The 21,510-nt window shown below is 36.4% G+C and overlaps 1 protein-coding gene across 3 annotated transcripts; it reads right to left on the bottom strand.

The window, feature by feature from the left end:
* Nucleotides 1-1,346: 1,346 nt before the first annotated feature.
* LOC140884887 (protein THALLO) lies at nucleotides 1,347-19,625 on the bottom strand. Of its 3 annotated transcripts, XM_073291768.1 has the most exons (17): nucleotides 19,466-19,625; nucleotides 18,511-18,647; nucleotides 18,290-18,381; nucleotides 17,668-17,749; nucleotides 17,042-17,178; nucleotides 15,708-15,854; nucleotides 15,458-15,594; nucleotides 14,707-14,794; nucleotides 13,504-13,683; nucleotides 12,272-12,445; nucleotides 10,505-10,582; nucleotides 10,223-10,356; nucleotides 9,965-10,106; nucleotides 2,254-2,507; nucleotides 2,009-2,072; nucleotides 1,853-1,921; nucleotides 1,347-1,754 (listed from the first exon to the last, which is right to left on the bottom strand). In XM_073291768.1, the coding sequence occupies exons 2-17, from the start codon at nucleotides 18,623-18,625 to the stop codon at nucleotides 1,623-1,625; spliced, it is 2,025 nt and encodes a 674-aa protein (XP_073147869.1). In that variant the 5' UTR covers nucleotides 18,626-18,647; nucleotides 19,466-19,625; the 3' UTR covers nucleotides 1,347-1,622. The 3 variants fall into 3 exon arrangements, with proteins under 3 accessions (XP_073147869.1, XP_073147871.1, XP_073147872.1); XM_073291770.1 differs by lacking the exon at nucleotides 19,466-19,625 and having other exon boundaries at nucleotides 17,042-17,173; nucleotides 18,511-18,558; XM_073291771.1 differs by lacking the exons at nucleotides 12,272-12,445; nucleotides 13,504-13,683.
* Nucleotides 19,626-21,510: the final 1,885 nt, after the last annotated feature.

The following is a 21,510-nucleotide window of genomic DNA, read 5'->3' on the forward strand; positions in this document are numbered from 1 at the left end:
TTTTGGCTTAAAAAAATCACTTTTGTGTGTTTCTTATACCTAGATTATGTGTTACCTTATGTTCAACTTAATTGAAATCCAAAAGCTAATCATATGGTGATTATGATTATCCAAAAATGATTTTAATAAAAATGTTAGTTATAAAATCACTATAATCACTTATTTACCAAACACTACCCAACTTTGATTTTTAGATTTTCACTTTTGTTTTCAAACACTACCAACTTTTGATTTCTCTTCATTTTTCTATAATATATAAATTTAATCACTTTTACAAAAGCATAATTCGTTGCAAACACTAAAAAAAATAATTGTTTGATTTTGTCCTAAAAAATGACTCTTGTGTGATTCTTAAATCCAGATTATGTGTTAAATTTTACTTAAATTAATTGAATTCCAAAAGCTATTCATGTTGTGATAATGATTCTCCAAAACCAAAAGTGATTCTAGTAAAAAGTTTAATGCTAAAAATCATTATAATAACTTATTTATCAAAATACCACTCAACTTTGATATTTAGTTTTCCACTTTTGTTTTCAAACACTACCAACTTCTGACTTTTCTTCAATTTTTCATAATCTATAAATTTAATCATTTATATAAAAACATAATTTTTTGCAAACACTTTATCACTACAAAAAATGATTATTAGATTATGACTTTAAAAAATCACTTTTGTGTGTTTCTTAAACCCAAATTATGTTTTATCTAATTCTTAACTTAATTAAAATCCAAACGCTAGTTATATGATGATTATGATTCTCCAAAAATAATTCTAATAAAATAATCAATGTTAAAATCACTTTAATCACTTATTTATCAATCACTATCCACTTTGATTTTTAGATTTTCATATTTATTTCCAAACACTACCAACTTTTAATTTTTTTTTTTAACATTTTTATAATTTATAAATTAATCACTTTTACAAAAACATAATCTTTTACAAACACTCCCTTAATGATCTTATTAATTGATTATTAACGTCTTTAACTTTGGTTTGCTATCATAAAATTGAGATGGAGTTTCTTATTCTCCAGTAGGGTAGATAGATCGTAGAAACGAGATCGACCGAACAAATGGTTGTCAAGTGGCTTACAATTGATGATTTATTAGTTGCTAGTTGCTACCCTTGTGGCAGACCATATTCCAATATGAAAGTCCAATATGAAAAATCATGTGGCCCATTTATATACCATCTGATTTTTCAGATTGTCTAATCCATATGCCAATATGAAAAGTCCAATATGAAAAATCATGTGACCCATGTATATACCATTGAATCAATCTCAGACGTTTGTCCTAAGGGCCTAAGGCTAGGATCGAATCAACCACAATTGATAAGCTGTCAAGAAAGTTGTCCACTTTTGGGACGGCTGAAATAAGTTTAATCTAAGGTATAATATTGATAAAGATCAAAGGAAAAAACAATTTATGCAAAAACTGGCGTCAAAATTGCATTCAAGAAGTTCTCTTCTACTGACATTAGATTGTGATGATGCGCTAAAATATAAATATCGGAAGACACGATGACGAAAAATTGTGCAAAAAAGCTGCATATAAAGGGAAGCAGCCTTCTGTCACAGTTCGATTTGCAAGTTTCATGTAACCTTAGTGCAGAATTAGCTTTTGAATCTGATACTGCGGCTGATCCCAGCATTGATACCTGTTGCTTCGCCACCATAAGGACCTGTGGGCTTTCTGACCTCGCGAACCTGTCCTTTTCTGCGTACTTCTGCCTTCTGGTGCTTCAACTGAAAGATAAGAAAAGAGAGGTTTAGTCTTGGAACCCTTGCGATACACCATATTTAATCCAACACTCCAAGATTCAATGATTTCAAGCAAATGATACCTTGTATTTCTTTCTGGGGTTTTTAATCAGCTTCTTACGAGCACGTGTTAATCCCCTATTTTTCTCCATCTGGCCAAAAATGGAGCCGGAAATAAATTTCAAAACCAGGAAAACATTGAAAAGAGTTTCATTCAGCAGGAACAAAATTTTCCGCACCTGACGTGTGATAAGCCGTTTGCCATCAACAGCATCATCAGGCAAAGATGAAACTTCAGGGGTTCTGCTGAAGTTATGGTTGGTCAAAATATATAATTTAGGAAGACAGTATAATATCGGAAGACATTCTTCCATATAATGACACTCACTATGCACTGTATCAGAAAATAAAACAGGCTAAAATCCCTTTTTTACCTGTTTATTTTCAAGACGAATGAAGAATACTTTGCCACATCATAAATTACCTGAAATACTTGTTAGATTTAGCAGCGAGCTTTGCAGCATGCTGTTGTTCTACTTGTTTGTAATATTCCAAATCTGAATCTGGAGCACTTTCCCCATTGACCTCAGCAACTCCATCACTGGAAAAATTACCGGTCGCATCTTCAAGATTATCAACAGATGTAATTCCAGCTCCTGCCAGAACTCGCAGCTCATGCTTTCTTCTCCTTTCTCCAATATCATCTCTTTTTGGTATATCGTCATCACCAGAAATAACCTGCCAAAAGAAAAATTAATCTAGTTCTATATCAAGTTTATAAGGGAACAAAGATGTGTTTGCCTAGCTTTCTGGGTGGATTCTTTTCCACTTGAAACTCCGATATCTATTATTTTAAGTCAAATTTCAATCACCACTAAAATCAAGTTTAATTAACTTGTGTTGCTTAACAAACTTTCTAAATATTCGAATACCTCACCCTCAATCAGGCCATGATCAAATACCAAGGTGCGCAAAATGAAAAATAAAATATATTATAAAAAGTCGAGATTGGAGAGTGAATTTATTAGTTTCTTGACAGCTTCGAAGATTAAATTGATGAGAAAATAAGTATTTCTAGATGGAGGGAAATTTTCATATGATCATCGTAAAAAATATATCAGAGGGGGATATCTGTTATGAACCCAAATACAATGATGGAAAATAGAGAGACAGCAGGCCCAGAGATTTCAAGCCCAGAAAGACCAAGTGGAAAGGACAATTGGAAGCCCAAGATTGTTAATGTATATGTTAGGAGATCCAAGGGAAATACACGTGAAGGGGGTGGGGTTATATAACAGAAATGAAGTGTATGGGGGAAAGTCAGTTAGAGATTTTACACGTGAAGAGTGACTAGCACTTAGCTAGGGAGATAGTATTGTAACAGAGATTTTACTCTGGGTTTTATTCATTGTAATACACTTGTGTTCTTCGTGTTAATCTTTCATTTTCTGAAGAACACAACATTGGTCCGACCTGCCGGATAAAAGATGACGAGTACTCGCGCTGAAGCTAAATTCGAAGCTATGGAGAAGTCGGTGAGTGGGTTGCAGGAGAATATGTTGCAGGTACAGGGTAGATTGGAGAAGATTGATCGAACTCTCGAAGGTTTTGGGGACTTGAGAGTTTTGATAGAGCAGATGATTAAAGCGCAGGGTGGGGAGCGTATCAACACCATACGAGCAGGAGAAAGGGGAGAGTGCCACAGGAGTTGGTGGTAATAGCAAGGATGATATGGTGGAAGAGATGAAGGCGGCGCTGAAGAAGATTGAATTACTGATGTTTGAGGGCGAAGATCCCATGGGCTGGTTGGGGAAGATGGAGCAATACTTTGAGGTTCATGATACGCCTCGGGAGTGTAAGCTCAAGTTGGCTTATATATGTATGCAAGGACCCACGGTGCACTGGTACCGCTGGATGAAAGCAAGGATTCCAACTATGACCTGGGATAGGCTGGCGGAAGAGCTCCTCAAACGATATGGAGGAATTGAGGCGAATCCATATGAGTTGATCGCTTCCTTCCAACAAGGGGAATTGCCGATCGAGACTTACATCGAGAAATTCGAAAGGCTGGTGGCACAGGTGGGAGATATCCACGAAGATCAGTGTCTTGGTTACTTCATGAGTGGATTAAGGGAGGAGATACGGCGTCGCATGATTGTCCATAATCCTCGGACGGTGGATCGCGCCATGATGTTAGCAAGAGGATTGGAGATGGAACTGTATGGGGCGGTGTTGGATCGGGGAAAACACGGAAGTGGGTTCGGAGTGGGCCCGGAGCATAGGTCTTTTTCAGGATTGGGTTGGGCTTCTCAGGCCCAATCCCATGACAGAGAACGCAGTAAGCCCTATAGTTCATTTTCTGGGAGTGCTAAAGCCCCGAGTCCAGGAGACGTAGCCACGCGTAAACCCTTCGTCCAAACACCGATGGGAGGAGGATCGCGAGCTACATATGGCGGAAGTGGGGGCACTGATCGGAGCGGTAACGTGGCTAGGGGCCCGCCACTTAAAGCTCGTGATGGCAGGATCGTTTCTCACCAGGAGTTTCTTCATCGGCGTGAAAAGGGCCTTTGTTTTAAATGTGGCGCGCCTTATCACCCGATGCATATCTGCGCCAACAAGAGTTTGAGAGTCACTATTCTGGCCGAGGAGGAAGAAGAAGGTACTGATGGTGAGTCGGGCGTTGGAACGGGAGAGGAGGAGTCACCGCCGTTGGGGGAAGATGGGCTGTGGGCTGGAACGCCGAAGGTGGAATATAACACGTTGGAATTGCCTTTGTATTCCGTCACTGGCATTGACCAACCTCAGACACTGAAGATGAGAGCGAGAATATCGGGGCGTGAAGTGGTCGCGATGGTGGATAGTGGAGCGAGCCATAATTTTGTCTCACGGGAGCTGATTGCGGAGTTGGGATTAGAGGTGGATACGGGGGTGCGTTTCGCTGTTTGCCTAGGAGATGGGGGTCGAATCACTTGCCAGGGCATGTGCAAGAAACTGTGTGTGGAGTTGGACCAGTGCAATGTAACGATTGAGGGTTATTTGTTTGATTTGGGTGGAATTGACTTGATTTTAGGGGTTGATTGGTTATGCACTTTGGGAGATATCATGTTGAATTGGCAAAAAATGCAGATGCAATTTAGTTGGGAAGGACGTACGGTGGTGCTACACGGCGACCCAACACTCAACCGATCAGTGGTATCTCTCAAATCTATTGTCAAGTCCGTCGCACTAGAATTTTGTGGGGCAGTAGTAATGAAATGGCAAGGGGATACGGATGGAACACACTCGAACATCACACCAACGGCTAACAAGGATCTTCAACGCATTCTTGCGGCACATGCAGGGGTCTTTCATGAACCCCAGGACTTACCTCCCAAGCGTAGCCATGACCATGCAATTGTAATCAAGGAAGGTTGTGGACCGGTGTCGGTTCGACCTTATAAATATGCTCACCGGCAGAAAGATGAAATTGAGCGTATGGTAGGAAATATGCTGACGTCCGAGGTGATTCAGCCAAGTAATAGTCCGTATTCAAGCCCTGTTATCCTAGTCAAGAAGAAGGATGGTAGCTGGCGTTTCTGTGTCGATTACAGAGCATTGAATGAAATTACTGTTGCCGATAAATACCCGATTCCTGTGATTGAAGAGCTGTTTGATGAGTAACATGGGGCGCGGCATTTTTCCAAGCTGGACCTTAAATCGGGCTATCATCAAATCAGGGTTCAAGCGAAAGATGTACCAAAAACAGCGTTTCGAGCACATGAGAGCCACTACGAGTTTTTGGTCATGCCTTTTGGGCTAAAAAATGCCCCTGCCACATTCCAAGCGACGATTAATGAGGTATTCCGACCCTATTTGCAGAAGTTTGTTCTGGTATTTTTTGATGATATTTTAATATATAGTAGAGATGGGAATGAGCATTTGGTGCATGTGGAAGTGGTACTGGGAGTGTTGAAGGCACATGCACTGGTTTTGAATCAAAAAAAATGTCACTTCGGACTGGATCAGGTGGGATATTTAGGGCACATCATCTCGGGTCAGGGGGTTCAGGTGGATCCGGAGAAAATAGTGAGTGTACGTAACTGGCCAACGCCTCTGAATTTAAAGGCCTTGCGCGGGTTCCTTGGATTGACAGGGTATTACCGAAAATTTATTCGGGATTATGGGAAGATAGCACGACCACTCACTGATTTATTAAAGAAGAATAGTTTTGTTTGGAATACTCAAGCAAAGAGGGCGTTTGAGGAATTGAAGTTAGCCCTTAGCACAACTCCAGTTCTACGCATGCCAGATTTTTGCCAAGAGTTTGTGGTGGAATGCGATGCGTCGGGTCGGGGAGTTGGGGCTGTTCTGATTCAGGAAGGCAAGCCTATTGCTTATTACAGCAAAGCGTTGGCAGATAAGGCTTTAACTAAATCTGCGTATGAGAGGGAACTCATGGCTTTGGTATTGGCGATTCAGCACTGGCGTCACTATCTGTTGGGCCGCAAATTTGTGGTGGTTACTGATCATAAGCCATTACGGAGCCTATTACAGCAGAGGATTACAACTCCGGATCAACAATATTGGTTGGCCAAACTACTTGGGTATGAGTTTGAGATTAAACACAAGGCTGGAACTGAGAATGGGGCAGCAGATGCGCTGTCTCGGCGAGACGAATTTGGCATACTTGCTGCACTCACAAAAGTGGAATGGGTGGAAATAGAAGAGCTTAAAAAAGCAGTCAGGATGGATCAAGAATTGAGGGACATTATCGACAAAGTACAGTTGGGCGACAATGGCAGCAGACATTATTCCATGATCAATGATTGTCTCCTGCATCGAGGCCGATTAGTGGTTCCTCGGAGCTCACTGTGGGTTCCCAAACTGTTGCAAGAATTCCATGCCACTCCAGTAGGTGGTCATTCGGGGGCTCTCCGAACTTACAAGCGTGTGGCAAACAATTTTTTCTGGAAGGGCATGAGGCATGATGTGAACAAGTTCGTCGCAGCATGTGACGTTTGCCAGAAAAATAAATACGACGCTACCTCACCTGCTGGGTTGTTGCAACCTCTGGGTATCCCAGAAGTGATTTGGGAGGATTTGTCCATGGATTTTATTATGGGTCTTCCAAAGTCAAGAGGGTACGATGTCATTTTCGTAGTGATCGACAGATTGTCTAAATACGGACATTTTTTGTTGCTAAAACATCCCTACACAGCTAGTACGGTGGCTGACATCTTCACTAAAAATGTGGTGAAGCTCCACGGAGTGCCAAAAACGATTGTAAGTGACAGAGATCCAGTATTCATGAGTTTCTTTTGGTCAGAACTTTTTCGCTTACAAGGAACTCAACTGAAAATGAGTTCAGCATACCACCCTGAAACAGATGGTCAAAGTGAAGCGTTCAATAAGTGTGTTGAGACCTATCTGCGTTGTTTTTGTTCGGAGCAACCAAAGAACTGGGCACAGTGGCTGCATTGGGCAGAATTCTGGTATAATACATCCTACCAGACTTCTGCGGGGTTGAGTCCTTTCGAAGTGGTTTACGGGCGCAAACCACCTGCTGTAATTCGCTACCTCCCTGGGGAGACGGTGGTAGATGCTGTATCACAGGCGTTATGGGACAGAGATGAACTCCTAAGGCAACTTCAATTTAATCTTGAGAGAGCTCAACAACACATGTCAAAATATGCAAATCGGCATCGAAAGGAGGTTCATTTTCAGGTGGGTGATATGGTTTATTTGAAATTGCGGCCGCATCGTCAATCATCAGTTTGCACAAGAGTCTTTCAGAAGCTGGCTGCAAGGTTTTATGGTCCGTTTCGGATTCTCAAGAAGGTGGGCATGGTCGCATATCGCTTGCAGTTACCTGCAGGGTCTAAGGTTCACCCTGTCTTTCATGTTTCTAGCTTGAAGAAGGCAGTGGGAACAGACTTTCGGGAGGCCAGCTTGCCGCATGACTTAGACTCTGACTTGTCTATGACGTTTGAACCCGATTATGTGGTAGCACGGAGAATTAATTGATCAAAGGCGATCCCACCAAGCAATTACTGGTGAAGTGGAAAGGAAGATCGGAGGAGGACGCTACATGGGAAAGCTTCAATGATTTTGCCATCCAATTTCCAGATTTTCACCTTGAGGAGGACAAGGCGAATTTTGAGGAGGCCAGAGATGTTATGAACCCAAATACAATGATGGAAAATAGAGAGACAGCAGGCCCAGAGATTTCAGGCCCAGAAAGACCAAGTGGAAAGGACAATTGGAAGCCCAAGATTGTTAATGTATATGTTAGGAGATCCAAGGGAAATACACGTGAAGGGGGTGGGGTTATATAACAGAAATGAAGTGTATGGGGGAAAGTGAGTGAGAGATTTTACACGTGAAGAGTGACTAGCACTTAGCTAGGCAGAGATTTTACTCTGGGTTTTATTCATTGTAATACACTTGTGTTCTTCGTGTTAATCTTTCATTTTCTGAAGAACACAACAATATCAGTAGCATGATCAGCAAAAAGAAATGAGACACTAATGGTCTCTAATAGTAACACCCGACAGAGGGAAAAAAACAACCATGTCTCAAACAAATTTTGAGTGAGAATTTCTTCGGAGAAAGTTGAATTACAAAATTTGATGCTGATTTCAAATAACAAGCAGAATATTTTATTTAATAAATAATCAAAACATAAATTCTATCAGCACAGAAATAGGGAACTAAACAGAATATGCGCACCAATTTTATGTGGGGAGTACTTGCTCATGAAAGCCAGTAAATAAAACCCGAGCAAAAACTATTTTGAAATGCTTATTACCAGCACCAAGTAAATCCCACCTAAATTTGGATCATGGAAATTTAACAAGTAAACTTAATAGAGCAAATGCAGGAATAATTTTTGGACTCTTCATGGTTCATTCTGCAGCCATTCATGGTCTGTCCATTGTTCTAGAAATTTTTGAAGAGAATATTTACACCACTTTTACGGCAGAGAATACAAGTTAACTGAGTTTGTTGTTATTAGATGCATTTTTCCCATTTACTCATTCCATAGATTGCATCACTCATATGGTGAAAACATTTTAATTTGCCATCGGTGTTACCAAAATATTACTACTTCAACAAGCTTTCCATGTTGTTAAATTAACCTTTTTTTGCAATAATAAAATAGCATAGGAGTGATTTTAGTATGCACTTTTAAGGGTGATATTTTTCATCGTCATACCTCAAAATTTCTTATTTTTACCTGAGCCATTTAACTTGATAATTTCAGTCCCTGATCCTTTAAAATTTATACACATTTAGTCATTTCGTCAACTTTGCTATTAAGGCTAACAAAAATGTGCAATCCAGAATAATCCCATGACCGACATCATTATACAGCATATTTTTCCCCATTCTCGTATATACATCCTCGAATTGATCACAAAATATTTTGTAGGGAAAAAGGGACAAATAGAAGCTTATCAGTTCACAAAATATTTTGCAGGTTTTGCAGGGAAAAAAGGAGCAAATAGAAGCTTATCAGCTATAGCTCCAATACACGCAACATTGCAGAATGATAGTTTTTGTAAAACACCAAAAAGAGAATCTACCTAAAACTTAATACCATGACATAAAATTTCAATATCAAAAGCACACAATACCAAACAACTCACTTGATCAAAATCTAATATGTTCTTACGAAATTACTCTCGCTTAAGAATTAAAGCAATCAATAGATTGCATATAATAGTCATTCAATATTTTTTTTTTTGCTACAAAAGAATAAATTTGAGAGGTCATTATCTATATACATGTACACAGTATATACTAGTATATTAATTGGATTTATCCAAAGTACTTAAATTTACTTGTTTAAAACATTACTAATGAATTGAACACAACTACGAAAATAAATTGTTTATAAAGAAGTTGGATTCATTTAATTAAAACTTTAATTTGTTTTCTAGGGCAAAGTGCTCAACCAGAGCAAGGTATACAAAAATGAAGGTTTAGTCAAAGTTGGTCGTACGCGAAAAGAATGGGCTAATTTTCACTCCATTTCTCATTTCTTGTAACTCTAGCATTGACGGAAGGACTAAATGTGTTTAAAATCAAAAACTTAAGGACAGAAAATGCCATGCCTGATGGTGTAAGGACCAAAACAAGTTACAACTGTATATTTCAAAACGAAAAACTATATTTCCCACTATAAGTAGAAATTAATCAGTTCAACTTCATACCTGGCGTTTCGTCGGCCGAAGATACACCTGCTGGGAAAGTTTACTTGAACTTGATATATTTTTGTCCATGTTACTCTTACCATAAGCACGCCGGTCTAGCTCAGTGGCCTCATCATCAAAATCGTTCATTGTCTCAAGTTTCCTAAATACACAAAAATATTGTTCATATTCACTTTAAAAGAGTATCTGAAGATGGCATAAGCTAGTATATAGAACAAATGCGGAAATATATTGTTTGATGATAATAATGAAAGATACCCATTCACCGGTTCCAGATGCTCTATTTTCCTAACATTCTTTGAAGAACTCAAAACACCTTTCTGCTTCAATTTTTCCTCAAGGGCCGCCCTTACTCTTAACATTTCCAGGCTCTCCACTCCAACATGTGCATCCTGCAACAACTTAATTTTAAAAAATGTCGAGCAAATGAATTCAGATATGATACAAGCGATAACAAAATCATAACAAGCTGGTGCAACAACTTTGTGATCAATGGCGAATGAATAGCGAAGATAATAGAGCAGATATTCACAAACTCACTTGGCGCTTCTGTCGTGAATCAATATTTTTTGCACTTCCCGTGATATTCAACTCAGTTAGCTCAGGTTTTTCATCAGGCTACAGGTTAATACCAACCAAATAAAAGGAAAAAATGAGAATACGGATTTCAGAGAGGAGTTCCCCAAACATTGTGCACTCGCACCATAGTTATTATGAGATCAAGGAGTATTAAAGTGCATGGGTAATGTAGAGTCTAGGGCCCTAGGCGCAAAATGAAAGGCAAGGCAGGGCATTTTATTAAAATGAGATGCTCAAGAGAGAATTTTGTAGAATCTAAATTTGTAACAAATTTACAAATATAACCAATGTCTACCTTAGAAATTATTGAATGACAGTAAAACAAGTACTCATTAGTTTATTAGCAAAATAAACTAATATTATTTTGCATTTCAACGTAGATTCATTATATGTGCATTTGAGCCACATCAAAAAGCAAGCTTGGGCTTTTCAAATCGCATGGGCTTCATGGTTGAGGCACAGGCCCCATCGAAGTTCTTACTCCTGGCTCTTTGTCAAGCCTCAAAGGGTTAGTGACATTGAGCCTTAGATCAAAGTGCATGCCTTGTAGGCTTTAATTTTTCGAACAACTATAACTCACAGAAGGATTAAAGAAAACCAAAATATAATCACACTTTATACGGCAACATTTCAGCTAATCTTTGAAGCTTTTAGTTTTATTCAACCAGCAGCTTTCCAGCATTAAAATAACATTGCAGGACAAATTAATGCATTGCCTTTAGTAAAATGATGATGTGTTATTTAATGTCTAATTCTTTCCTATAACCATAACACGGGTCTTTATTTAATCTTATCTACAGTATTGAAACTATAATAACAATAAAAATAAGGGTTTCCTGAATTCTCTTTCCTTCCCATCTCCTTAATATTTAACATGGTTCTAAAATTCGCTAGGCGCTAGTCGGGCGCCAGACCAGCGCCTAGCGCCTAGGCCGCCTAGGGGGGGACTAGGCGGCACTAGGCGGATTCCACGGTTTCAACTTAACAAAAGAAATATTATAACTCCAAGACAATAATATCAAATTTAAAATGAGTTCAGCATTTGAAGAAAGAGCAAACACCAATTTTTTCTTCAAATATGGCACTCAAAATGTGGGCTTCTTCATTCGCTTTGATTCTTCAGCCTTATAATTTGCGAGATGCTCTGAAAGATGAATTTTGATCTAGGGCAGGCCAACGAATCAATTTTCTTGTCGTACATCAGTTTAGGGCTTATAAAACTTAAGCCCAACAAAAAAATTACATTTCAGTTTTTTTTTTGTAATTTGGGTTTTGAATTTAAAAGCCCAAATTTAAAAAAAAAATCTGAAAATCCTACCCTATTTCCGCCTAGCCCCGCCTAGGGCCGCCTAGCCCCGCCTAGGCGCCAAGGCCGCCTAGGCCGACCGATTAGCATGTTTTCGGTGCGGCCACCCGGCGCCTAGCGCCTAGGCGGCCGCCTAGCCCGAGTTTTCGAACACTGATATTTAAAATAGGGATAACATCGAGATTTTAATTTTTTTGACAAAATTGAAGCTAAAAAAAATGTTGAAAGAATATTAGCTATCAAGCAACCTATGCTCATCAAGCCAGAGGGTATTTGGTTCTTTAGCCAAATAATTTTTTAAAAAGCTGAAAAGTTGGCCTATAGACTACAACAAAATAAACTTTAGGGATGATTTTGACAAACTCCTCAAGCCCAAGGGATAAATTTCAATATATGTGACAACTAAGTAACAGAGGACCTACGTCAGCCATTGCATGTTTTACAGAAGACATTGTGGAGGTGATCACTGCTTTGTTGAAAGAATCAACTTCTTTAGCCCCTGCCTCTTCAGCTAAATTCATTACAGCTGCATGGTTCACATGTTTGTCAACAATGTCCTCCAGGTCAGACGGAAGATTCTCATCCAATTCTTTCATCTACCGCCAAAGAAGAAAAGTAACGATAAAAATCTCCAGTAGGTAAAAAAAAAAGGGGCTCGTTAGTACACATCCATGATTCAGTAAAATGGGTGTGAACAACTTAAAAAGAGGTCTTGTAAGCCAAAACCAGATACAAGAAATCTTATTGCCGTTCAGATTTTCTTTTTCAAATATAATAATGGTAAGTGCAAACCAAGGGAGCGGGAGCGTAGTATGCACATGCAATGCCAGCTAAATAAATAAATATATAATATAATCTAACTAGATAACACTCAGAGCAATCTTACATCGAATATAATAGTAGAGATGTTATCATGGAGAAAATTTTTCTAGAAGTGGCAAAGTGTATAATACCACACATGCCAACAGAACCATAAAGTGTAATTAAAATGTGTTTTGACTGGACAAATTGGAATGATTTAGTAAACATTTTCCAATAAAAAAATTGTTTAAAAACACGATACTTTTTCAAATATCAACGACTTGACTAACTAGAATGACCAATGCAACCGAAATTCCGACACCCTCGAATCGTACTATCAGGAGACAACCAGGAACAATGCAAGCATTTCAAAAATGATGGTGATGAAATGAAAATCTTTCAAAAAAGTACAAGTAGTTTCACACTAATGCTAAACAATAATACAATATGCCCTCAGAGAGAAAAATCAAAAGCCCAGCTCGGCTAGCTGTTCCAAACTTTTATTTTGTTAAAACGAGATTGCAATATGGCAAAATGTGCATTTTTTCAGTATTTAAATGAATAGCCAACAAAACTTGAATAGAAATATGAGCAATCCTTGCCAAATGAACTAAATATATTTTTAGACCAGGGAAACATGTAGTTAGAAAGCCAGCAAAACCATCACCACATACATGTGTGATATGATGGTACATTCCTAGGAGAAAGGCAAAATACAAGCAAAGAAAGAACTTAACACCAAAAATGACTTAAAGAAGATTTTAAAACCAATAAAGTTGAATTCTTCTTCATACTGACTTGCATAAATAACCTAGACTCCAAAATCATAGCCAAGCTGAGAAGATATAATAACCTTATCCAATAAACTCTTTATCTCCACAAGACGAGAAACAACTGGATGATCACGGACTGGTTGCCCTTCGGTCTTGAGAAGGAGATAAAAGGTAATAGCCTGACAGAAGGCTTGCAACAGAAGCTGCTTCACCTCAATATAATGCATCACGCCCTTCTTTACACTCTCTTGTTCTCTAATCTAAATAATTAATCAACATGGTGGATACAACTTATTACAAACATTTACCTTTAGCTTTAATAATCAACCAGCCAATAATATTTTATGCATATTGGTTTTCTTGGGGTGAGAAAAAAAAATTTGAAAAAAAAAGTGTCATTCAATATCCAGCATATGTTACAAAAGGAAAAAAACAAAATGATCATGATGAACGGAGAGAAAAGCTAAGAAAATTTGGCCCACAAACTCTAAGACCATTTTAAGTGAGAGTCCATTGATAGTCACATATTTGTTTGGCAGAATGTAACAGTAAACAGAGCTGATCATTCCAAATTCTTGTAGTAACCAAGCATATTTCTATTCATTTTAAGTGACTCGCTGTTACGTACCTGAGAATTGGGCTTGAAGCCCAATATTGGGCCTATATTATTATGGGCTTAAGATAGCTGGCCCGGATAGATACTTGGAAGCCAATATATTCTAAGGGGCGAGATAACGTAGAATTCATTCAGCATATTGTCATTTGAGAAGTTACTAGCTTAGCTAGAGGGCAACAGAGGCTTAGCTCTGGGTTTTCTATTCATATTTGTATGCACTCCGTTGTTTTGGTTTCTTATATGAGATATGAGGATTGAGGATCCTAACACTCACCCTACAATCCGACTCATCTTATCCTTTTCACTTTCTCTGATCACTTACTGGTTGAAACCGGCTAGTTTTTAATGCAACATTTTCTTTTTCGAATAATAAAGTACAGAGGCTTTGTATGAGGTAACTTTGCCATCATCCACGGCAAGTTGAAACTTCATGATGCATAAATAGTTTCAAAGAAAAGATAATTTCAAGATTAGAATATCCTCCAAATTAAAAAAGTTTCTTGCTGTAACTGGAAAGATTTTTCAACTACAGAAAGTAAGCTAATGCAACTTTAGATGGTCGATGTCATGTTCGTCCCAACTATAATTGATAAACAGAATCAGTATGATCGGATTGTTAAGTTTAATCCAAACAAAAATGAATCTGACCAGGTATAAACAAGCATACCTTGTTCACCAGTGGATTAATTTTGTTTTCAAGTTGTTCAAGGGCATCTTTAAGTTCTGACAAAAGTCCAACTAATTCAGGAGCAGAGCTGAAAAACAAGTAACCAGGCAAGCAACGCATCAGAGTTAAACAAAGGCATCAGAGTTAAACAAAGGCGGGCTGCAAATAAAATTATTAGATTTTCATAGACTGCCACAAAAGATTATCAATATTCTTGGAATATAAAATCGAATGCATCACACAATTAGCTACTGATAAATCAGGAACGACACCAGAAAAAGCACATAGGAGAGGCCAAAATGAAATTTTTTAGTTATCATAATTGACAGAGATCATAAAATTAACAATCATTATAATATTTGCATATGAATCTCATAAGATTTAAGGGCAAATTTGTAGTTGTAGAGGCAATCAATTTACTATTTAATGTTTGATAGGAGGTGAGAAGTTAATCTAAATAATTTTTAAAAAAAATTTAAAAAATTAACTAATCTTTCTAAGCAGAATAATTCAATTTATTATAATTAAATTTTAAAATTAATCAATTGTACTCTTATTCAAACTTGGAAGGAGAATAATTGAGTTTTTTCAGCACAAATAAAATATAAATAATATGAAATAAAAATTATAAAATACAAGTAGCAATAATTTGGAATTTACTATACTTGTATTTGTACACTTGAGTTGATGTGAATAAACTTATTTGGTTTTACTTAAATTCAATTTAGTTAAATTTACATAAGTATTGAACCTGTAGACAACATCCATTTGTTCTTCCTTCGTCAAAGCATTTATGTCTTTCTTCACAATCTCATACACCAAGCCAGTTTCATCCTTGGTTACTTGGTCAAAAGGTCTCAAGGCAGGTTTCCCTAGGTTCGAAATTTCCTGAAATAGGGGGAGATTATGCAATCAAAAATGTGATATTTTCATTCCAGGCATCGCCTAAGGATCACAACCAGTAATGGATACACTGAGGCAATCTAATGCATATATTTCACCTCCAATGTGGGCTCCGCATCAGACAAATCTTGGCCAGTATCTCCAAGACCATAATCCTCCATCGACAGAGCTTTTGCTTTCTCACTCTGTAATTTCAACACCTCTGCCTCCTCCTCAGCTGCGTCCTCATCATCGGTTGATAGTGGCTTAAGATTATCACATAAAAGTATTAGATATGTGACGTATGTCAAACAACATGCACCAAAATTACAATACAAACAAATCTATCTCTACAAAATTTCCAATGATTAGTAAAGGTTCAGGAAGTTGACAGGTAAAACTTTTGCATTGCTGTCAAGCAAGCACACCCGATATAGCTTCTCAACATACTAGCCACTTACCATCGTGTCAGCGCCAAGAAGGAAAAGAGAATTTATGATTGGGGAGCACCATTATAAAGGAATTTAAACTAGCTATCATAAACATGGACAATGTGCACCAAATCTATGAACCATAAGCACTCTACTTGAGAAAGAAAGAGTGTCCAAAGTCTTAAGGGATAGATGCACCTTTTAATTTAGCATTTAACTTGTTAAAATGTACAATAGATCAGAAATTTTTTACGAGATTATGAGAAACAAAAAGATAAACTAAAAAGAAATGTTTATTGTAATGTAAGGACAATAATAGGGCATCCTTGACATGATTATGCTTATACGAACAGTATCAAAATAAATAGTTATTCTTACTTCGAGTAGCAACTAGGAAATTGATAACAAATCTTTTACACAACCATCAATGTCATTGTGTCTCAAAAATAACAAATAACTCAAACATCAACTAAAACAATTTAATTAAATTACTAATCCTCGGTGTTGCAAACGGCGGTAGGCGGTGGCAGGGCAGTCAGTGACTGCCTACCGCCTCAGCCGCCTAGGCGGTTGAATTGTTTTACTATTTTTTATACATAATTATATACAATCATGTAATATGTGCATAAATTAAATGTGGGTGATTGACTTGACTATTATGTATTGAATAGAAAATGTCTAATGTATTAATAATTACAGTTTTAAAAATTTTGTTGACTTTTGACCGCCTCACCCCCTCGCCCGCCCTGGATCACCTTTGACCGCCTACAAAACCGCCTAAGGCAAAGGGCGGCCACCTCGACCACCATTTAGAACACTGCTAATCCTCAGAGGTAACAGCATAATTAAACGTTCAATATAGAAATAGATGGCAATATGTCAAGATGATTTAGAAAAAAGGGTTTGGTCAAATTTTTAAAAAAAAATTAACCCGAGGCCCTATAATGAAATGGCCCACAATCTGTCAGAATGTAGGTTATGTACAATGTAAATTAAAGAACACGGAACTGTTTGGAAACTACCTCATTGCGCACATCAGCACCATATCCGAACTCTTTTCCAGCCCAAGGAATCCGTTCTTGCTCCTCGTGGGCATCATTAAAAATTTCATCTTCACCTTCGCCATACATAGCCCTCAAATTCTTTCGAGTCCTCTGCACTATACATGTCAACTATAGAATTAAAGCACAAAAAATGAAACCAACTCCAGAAATCAACTCATGACTCATAAACTCAGTTGACTTCACTATTGCTTTTAAAAGTAAGTCTAAAACTTCTCTAACCAGTGTTTTCATAAATATTAAAGCTTCTCTAACCAAAATTTTCGTTTAGTAATAATTTTTGAAAGGGGTAACAAGTTTAGGCTAATTTCAAAATGTATGTCGAGCAAAACTCAAAACCATCCAAGAAGAATAAACACCATCACTTGAGAAATTCGAAAAGGGTTACAAAATTTGAATCAGTTTTTTTAAAAAATTTCATATCTATGGCCTCTCAAATAAGGTCCAAACACAAAAAAACTATGCTCTGGTGATTCTGACAGTTCAGGTGAATGAGACACAAACCACACTTTTCACTACATAAATGATATAACATCAAAACCATATCCAGCATTTGTATTTACAGCAAGAAGAGCTAACACTCTTACAAGTTGCTGTAAAACCCTTAGATGGGGGGTCATCCATCTCACCATCTTCATCTTCATCTACATCATCCTCATCTTCTTCATCCTACTCAAAATGGTAAAAAAAAGAGCAAATATTTAAAAGAATTAGGAAAAAATTTCAAATCTTTCATCCTTATCTAAATTAAATTGAAAGTATATTAAAAGAATAAGAAAAACAAAAGCCAACAGTTCAATGTATTAAAAGAATAAGAAAAGAAACAAAACAAAACAAAACAAAACAAAAGTCAACCAGGAAAAAAAAAAGAGTATAGAGACATAAATGTGGAATACAATCTCAGAAAAAGCACATACATGAAAATAAATCTCCTCTCATATTTCTACTAAATAACAATTTCCAACACCATTGCTGCTTAACTAGGCAATGAAAAGCTAGATCAAATAAAAAATTAATGAAACCCTCATTATATATCTTTTTACTCAGTATAGTTGAAAACCACGACAAAACACCAAGAGAGCAAGTGCAAACATACACAAGTAAAATCATTACTGAACACCTTATCAATAACCAAATAATTTCCAAAATGTTCAAAAAGACCAAATCTTTGCACCAAGCATATAGAAACTAAAGCAAATAAAAGCAAACCTCAATATTTAACACAGATTGCTCCTCATCTTCTTCGGATTCTTCCATATCCTCTTCTAACCGCATTGGCACGACATCTCTCTGCTTATGAACTAGATAAAAATAAAAACAAAAACAAATAACAACCAAACACGGGATTAAGCGAACAGAAACACTGTTATCAATAATCTATCGGAACAGTTTCAATAAATTCTATGGAAAAGGTAAATATAGACATGTACAGGCATCAATTTCATCATTCATCATGTCTTCGCCGTCCTGATGGAAGGGAATCGCTTTTTTCTTCGCTGGACCGCTGCTTTCCTTCCTCTTGTACTTCCCTCCTTTTCTACCCATGATTAATAGTCTCGTCGATTAACTAGAACAGAAAAAAACAAACAAATTCCTTTGATCAAACTTAAATCATTTAAGGTAAGGCCCTAACATTTTTTTAAGGGATGGTTACTCTAAAGTCTCTCCATCGAAAGAAAAGTTACGATTCAGTCCCTACATAAATAAAATTATGATTCACTCCCTGACGGACAATGTTTCTTTGTTTTAACTCTCTGTCAGCCTAAAAACACTTAAATACCCTTACTTATCATATGACAAGCAAGAGACTTCTTCTTTCACGTTTTAAAAATCTCTTTGTTATCTTGTTTTGTTTAACAAATTTATTCCACTAGTTTTGGAGCCAAAATAATAACAGAATTCTATTAATAACTTTTTTGAGCAAAAATCATTCAGTTTTAGATATATTTAGCAGTGAGTAAGACGCAATCGGTTATAAACCAACCTATTTTCCCTCCCATGTTAAAACCGAACAAACCGACCGGATTAAAAATCAGTAACCGAAATAACCAACTAAAAAAATAGTCTTTTGAAGGAAAAAGTTTTGTCTCACAATTCAGTAATCACACAATAAACAAAACTTGATTAAATTAACCATTAATGCTGCCTCGATTGCACCAATAGAGCTACATGCTACAGAGGGGGAATCACAATAATACATATTTTGGAAAAGTAGAATGGTCGAACTAATTAAGATTTTTTAAAGAAACTGTTAACATAGACTAAGCTTAGTAGTTTAAATCCATAGAATAATCATAACTTAAAGAAAGTTAACATAGACTGAGCTTAGAAAGTTTAAATCCACCGAAAAACCATAACTTAAAGAAGCGAAAAACAGAGAATTGCCTCTCACGAGTATCGATTTTTCGCCGTTATGCAGACTTCTCGTTAAGTTTCGAAAGTTAGGGTTAGGGCCACAGGAGAGATAACTGAGAAGTAAGAACAATGGCGGATGGTCTGTCTATGGATGCAGACAGATGAAACCATAAAAGGAATGAGAGTGAGAGGCTTTTCTTCGTAAAGTGTAAGCCCAATTAAAAACAAAAAGCCCGATACAAAAAAAGCTAAAATCTTAGGCAAACCTTATTTTCTTTTAAAAATTGTGTGTGTTTACGAGGGTTAAGTCAATGTCATCCACAGGATAGTGCCCTGTAGGCAGCGTGGCGAATTTTGATTGGTTAAAATTAGTGGACCCCACATGAAACCCACTAATTTTAACCAATCATGGGTTACACGTCGCCCGCGGGGTACTACCCCGCGGGCGGCATGAACAAAACCGTTTATAAGGCACACCTTAGTTTCTTCTTTTAAGAATTTTTTGTGTTTTCAAATTTGGGTAAATTATAAAAAAAAAATTACCTTAAAGACTACTTCAACTTAGAAATCAGTCCCTATGTAAACTGCACACCCTAAATAGTTTTATTTTAGTTTTTACTCTCTAATGATATAAATTAAATGACATAATACTCTTACTTTTTGCACATAAAATGGCATTGGTACCCTTACTTTTTGCACATGTTGTGCACATGATCTTCTTTCTATTCATGTATAAACCTTATTTTTTTCAAAACTTCTTAAATAAAAAAACTCAAGAACAAAAAAAATTTGAATATCAATTAAATCTCAGCATCGATTTTTTCTTATATTTTTTTCAAATAATCCAAATTCAATTATCCTCTTCTTATTTAATTATTTCTAAATAAATACATTCAATATTGAGTATCGAATTTATTGTTTGACAAAAAAATAATCGAATATGTGTATTTCGGGAGCCAAATCAAGTACTATTTGAATAATATTTGGTACTTTTTGTACCAATTCAAGTATCATCTTCTTATTTCATGAATGTCAAATAAATTTTTTCAATATTGAGTCTCGAATTTTTTGTTTGACGAAAAATAATCGAATATAAGTATTTCGAGAGTTCAATCGAGTACTAATTGAATAATATTACATAATCTTTGTACCAATTCAAGAATCATCTTCTTATTTCATTAATATCAAATAAATGCATTCAATATTGAATCTCGAATTTATTTTTTGACAAAAAATAATCGAATATGAGTATTTCGGGAGCCAAATCAAGTACTATTTGAATAATATTAGGTTCTCTTTGTACCAATTCAAGTATCCTCTTCTTTTTTCATGAATGCAAAATAAATTTATTCTGTATTGAATCTCGAATTTTTTTTTTACAAAAAGTAATCGAATCGTGTGAGTATTTTGGGAGCCAAATAAAGTAATGTTTGAATAATATTAGGTACTTTTTGTATCAATTCAAATATCCTCTTCTTATTTCAATAATTCCAAATAAATTCATTCATTATGACAAAAAATAATCGAATCATGTGAGTATTTTGGGAGCCAAATAAAGTATTGTTTGAATAATATTAGGTACTTTTTGTATCAATTCAAGTATCATCTTCTTATTTCAAAAATTCCAAATAAATTCATTCATTATTGAGTTCTGAATATATTTTTTGACAAAAAAAACAAATTGAATGTGAGTATTTTGGGAGCCCAATCAAGTACTATTTGCATAATGTTGGGTAATCTTTGTATCAGTTCAAGTGTCATATTTTTATTTCATGAATGCCAAATAAATTCATTCAATATTGAGTCCTGATTTAAAAAAAATTGAATGTGAGTATTTTAGAGGTCAAATACTTACTGATAATCATCTTTATAGTTAAAAAAAACAAACAAACAAACAAATAAACAAAATGAATCTTGTAATATTTTTTAAGTAATTAGTGTTAGCTTCAAACTACTTGATTTGAGGTTCTAAATACTTGATTTAGTCTCTTAGATACTCAACATATATAACAAAATACTGGATCTTTTAGTGGACACCTTAAATTCACCAAGTGTTGGAGTTTTTTTAATAGAAG

Source organism: Henckelia pumila, chromosome 2, assembly GCF_033568475.1.
Source record: "Henckelia pumila isolate YLH828 chromosome 2, ASM3356847v2, whole genome shotgun sequence".
NCBI classification, from domain to species: domain Eukaryota; kingdom Viridiplantae; phylum Streptophyta; class Magnoliopsida; order Lamiales; family Gesneriaceae; genus Henckelia; species Henckelia pumila.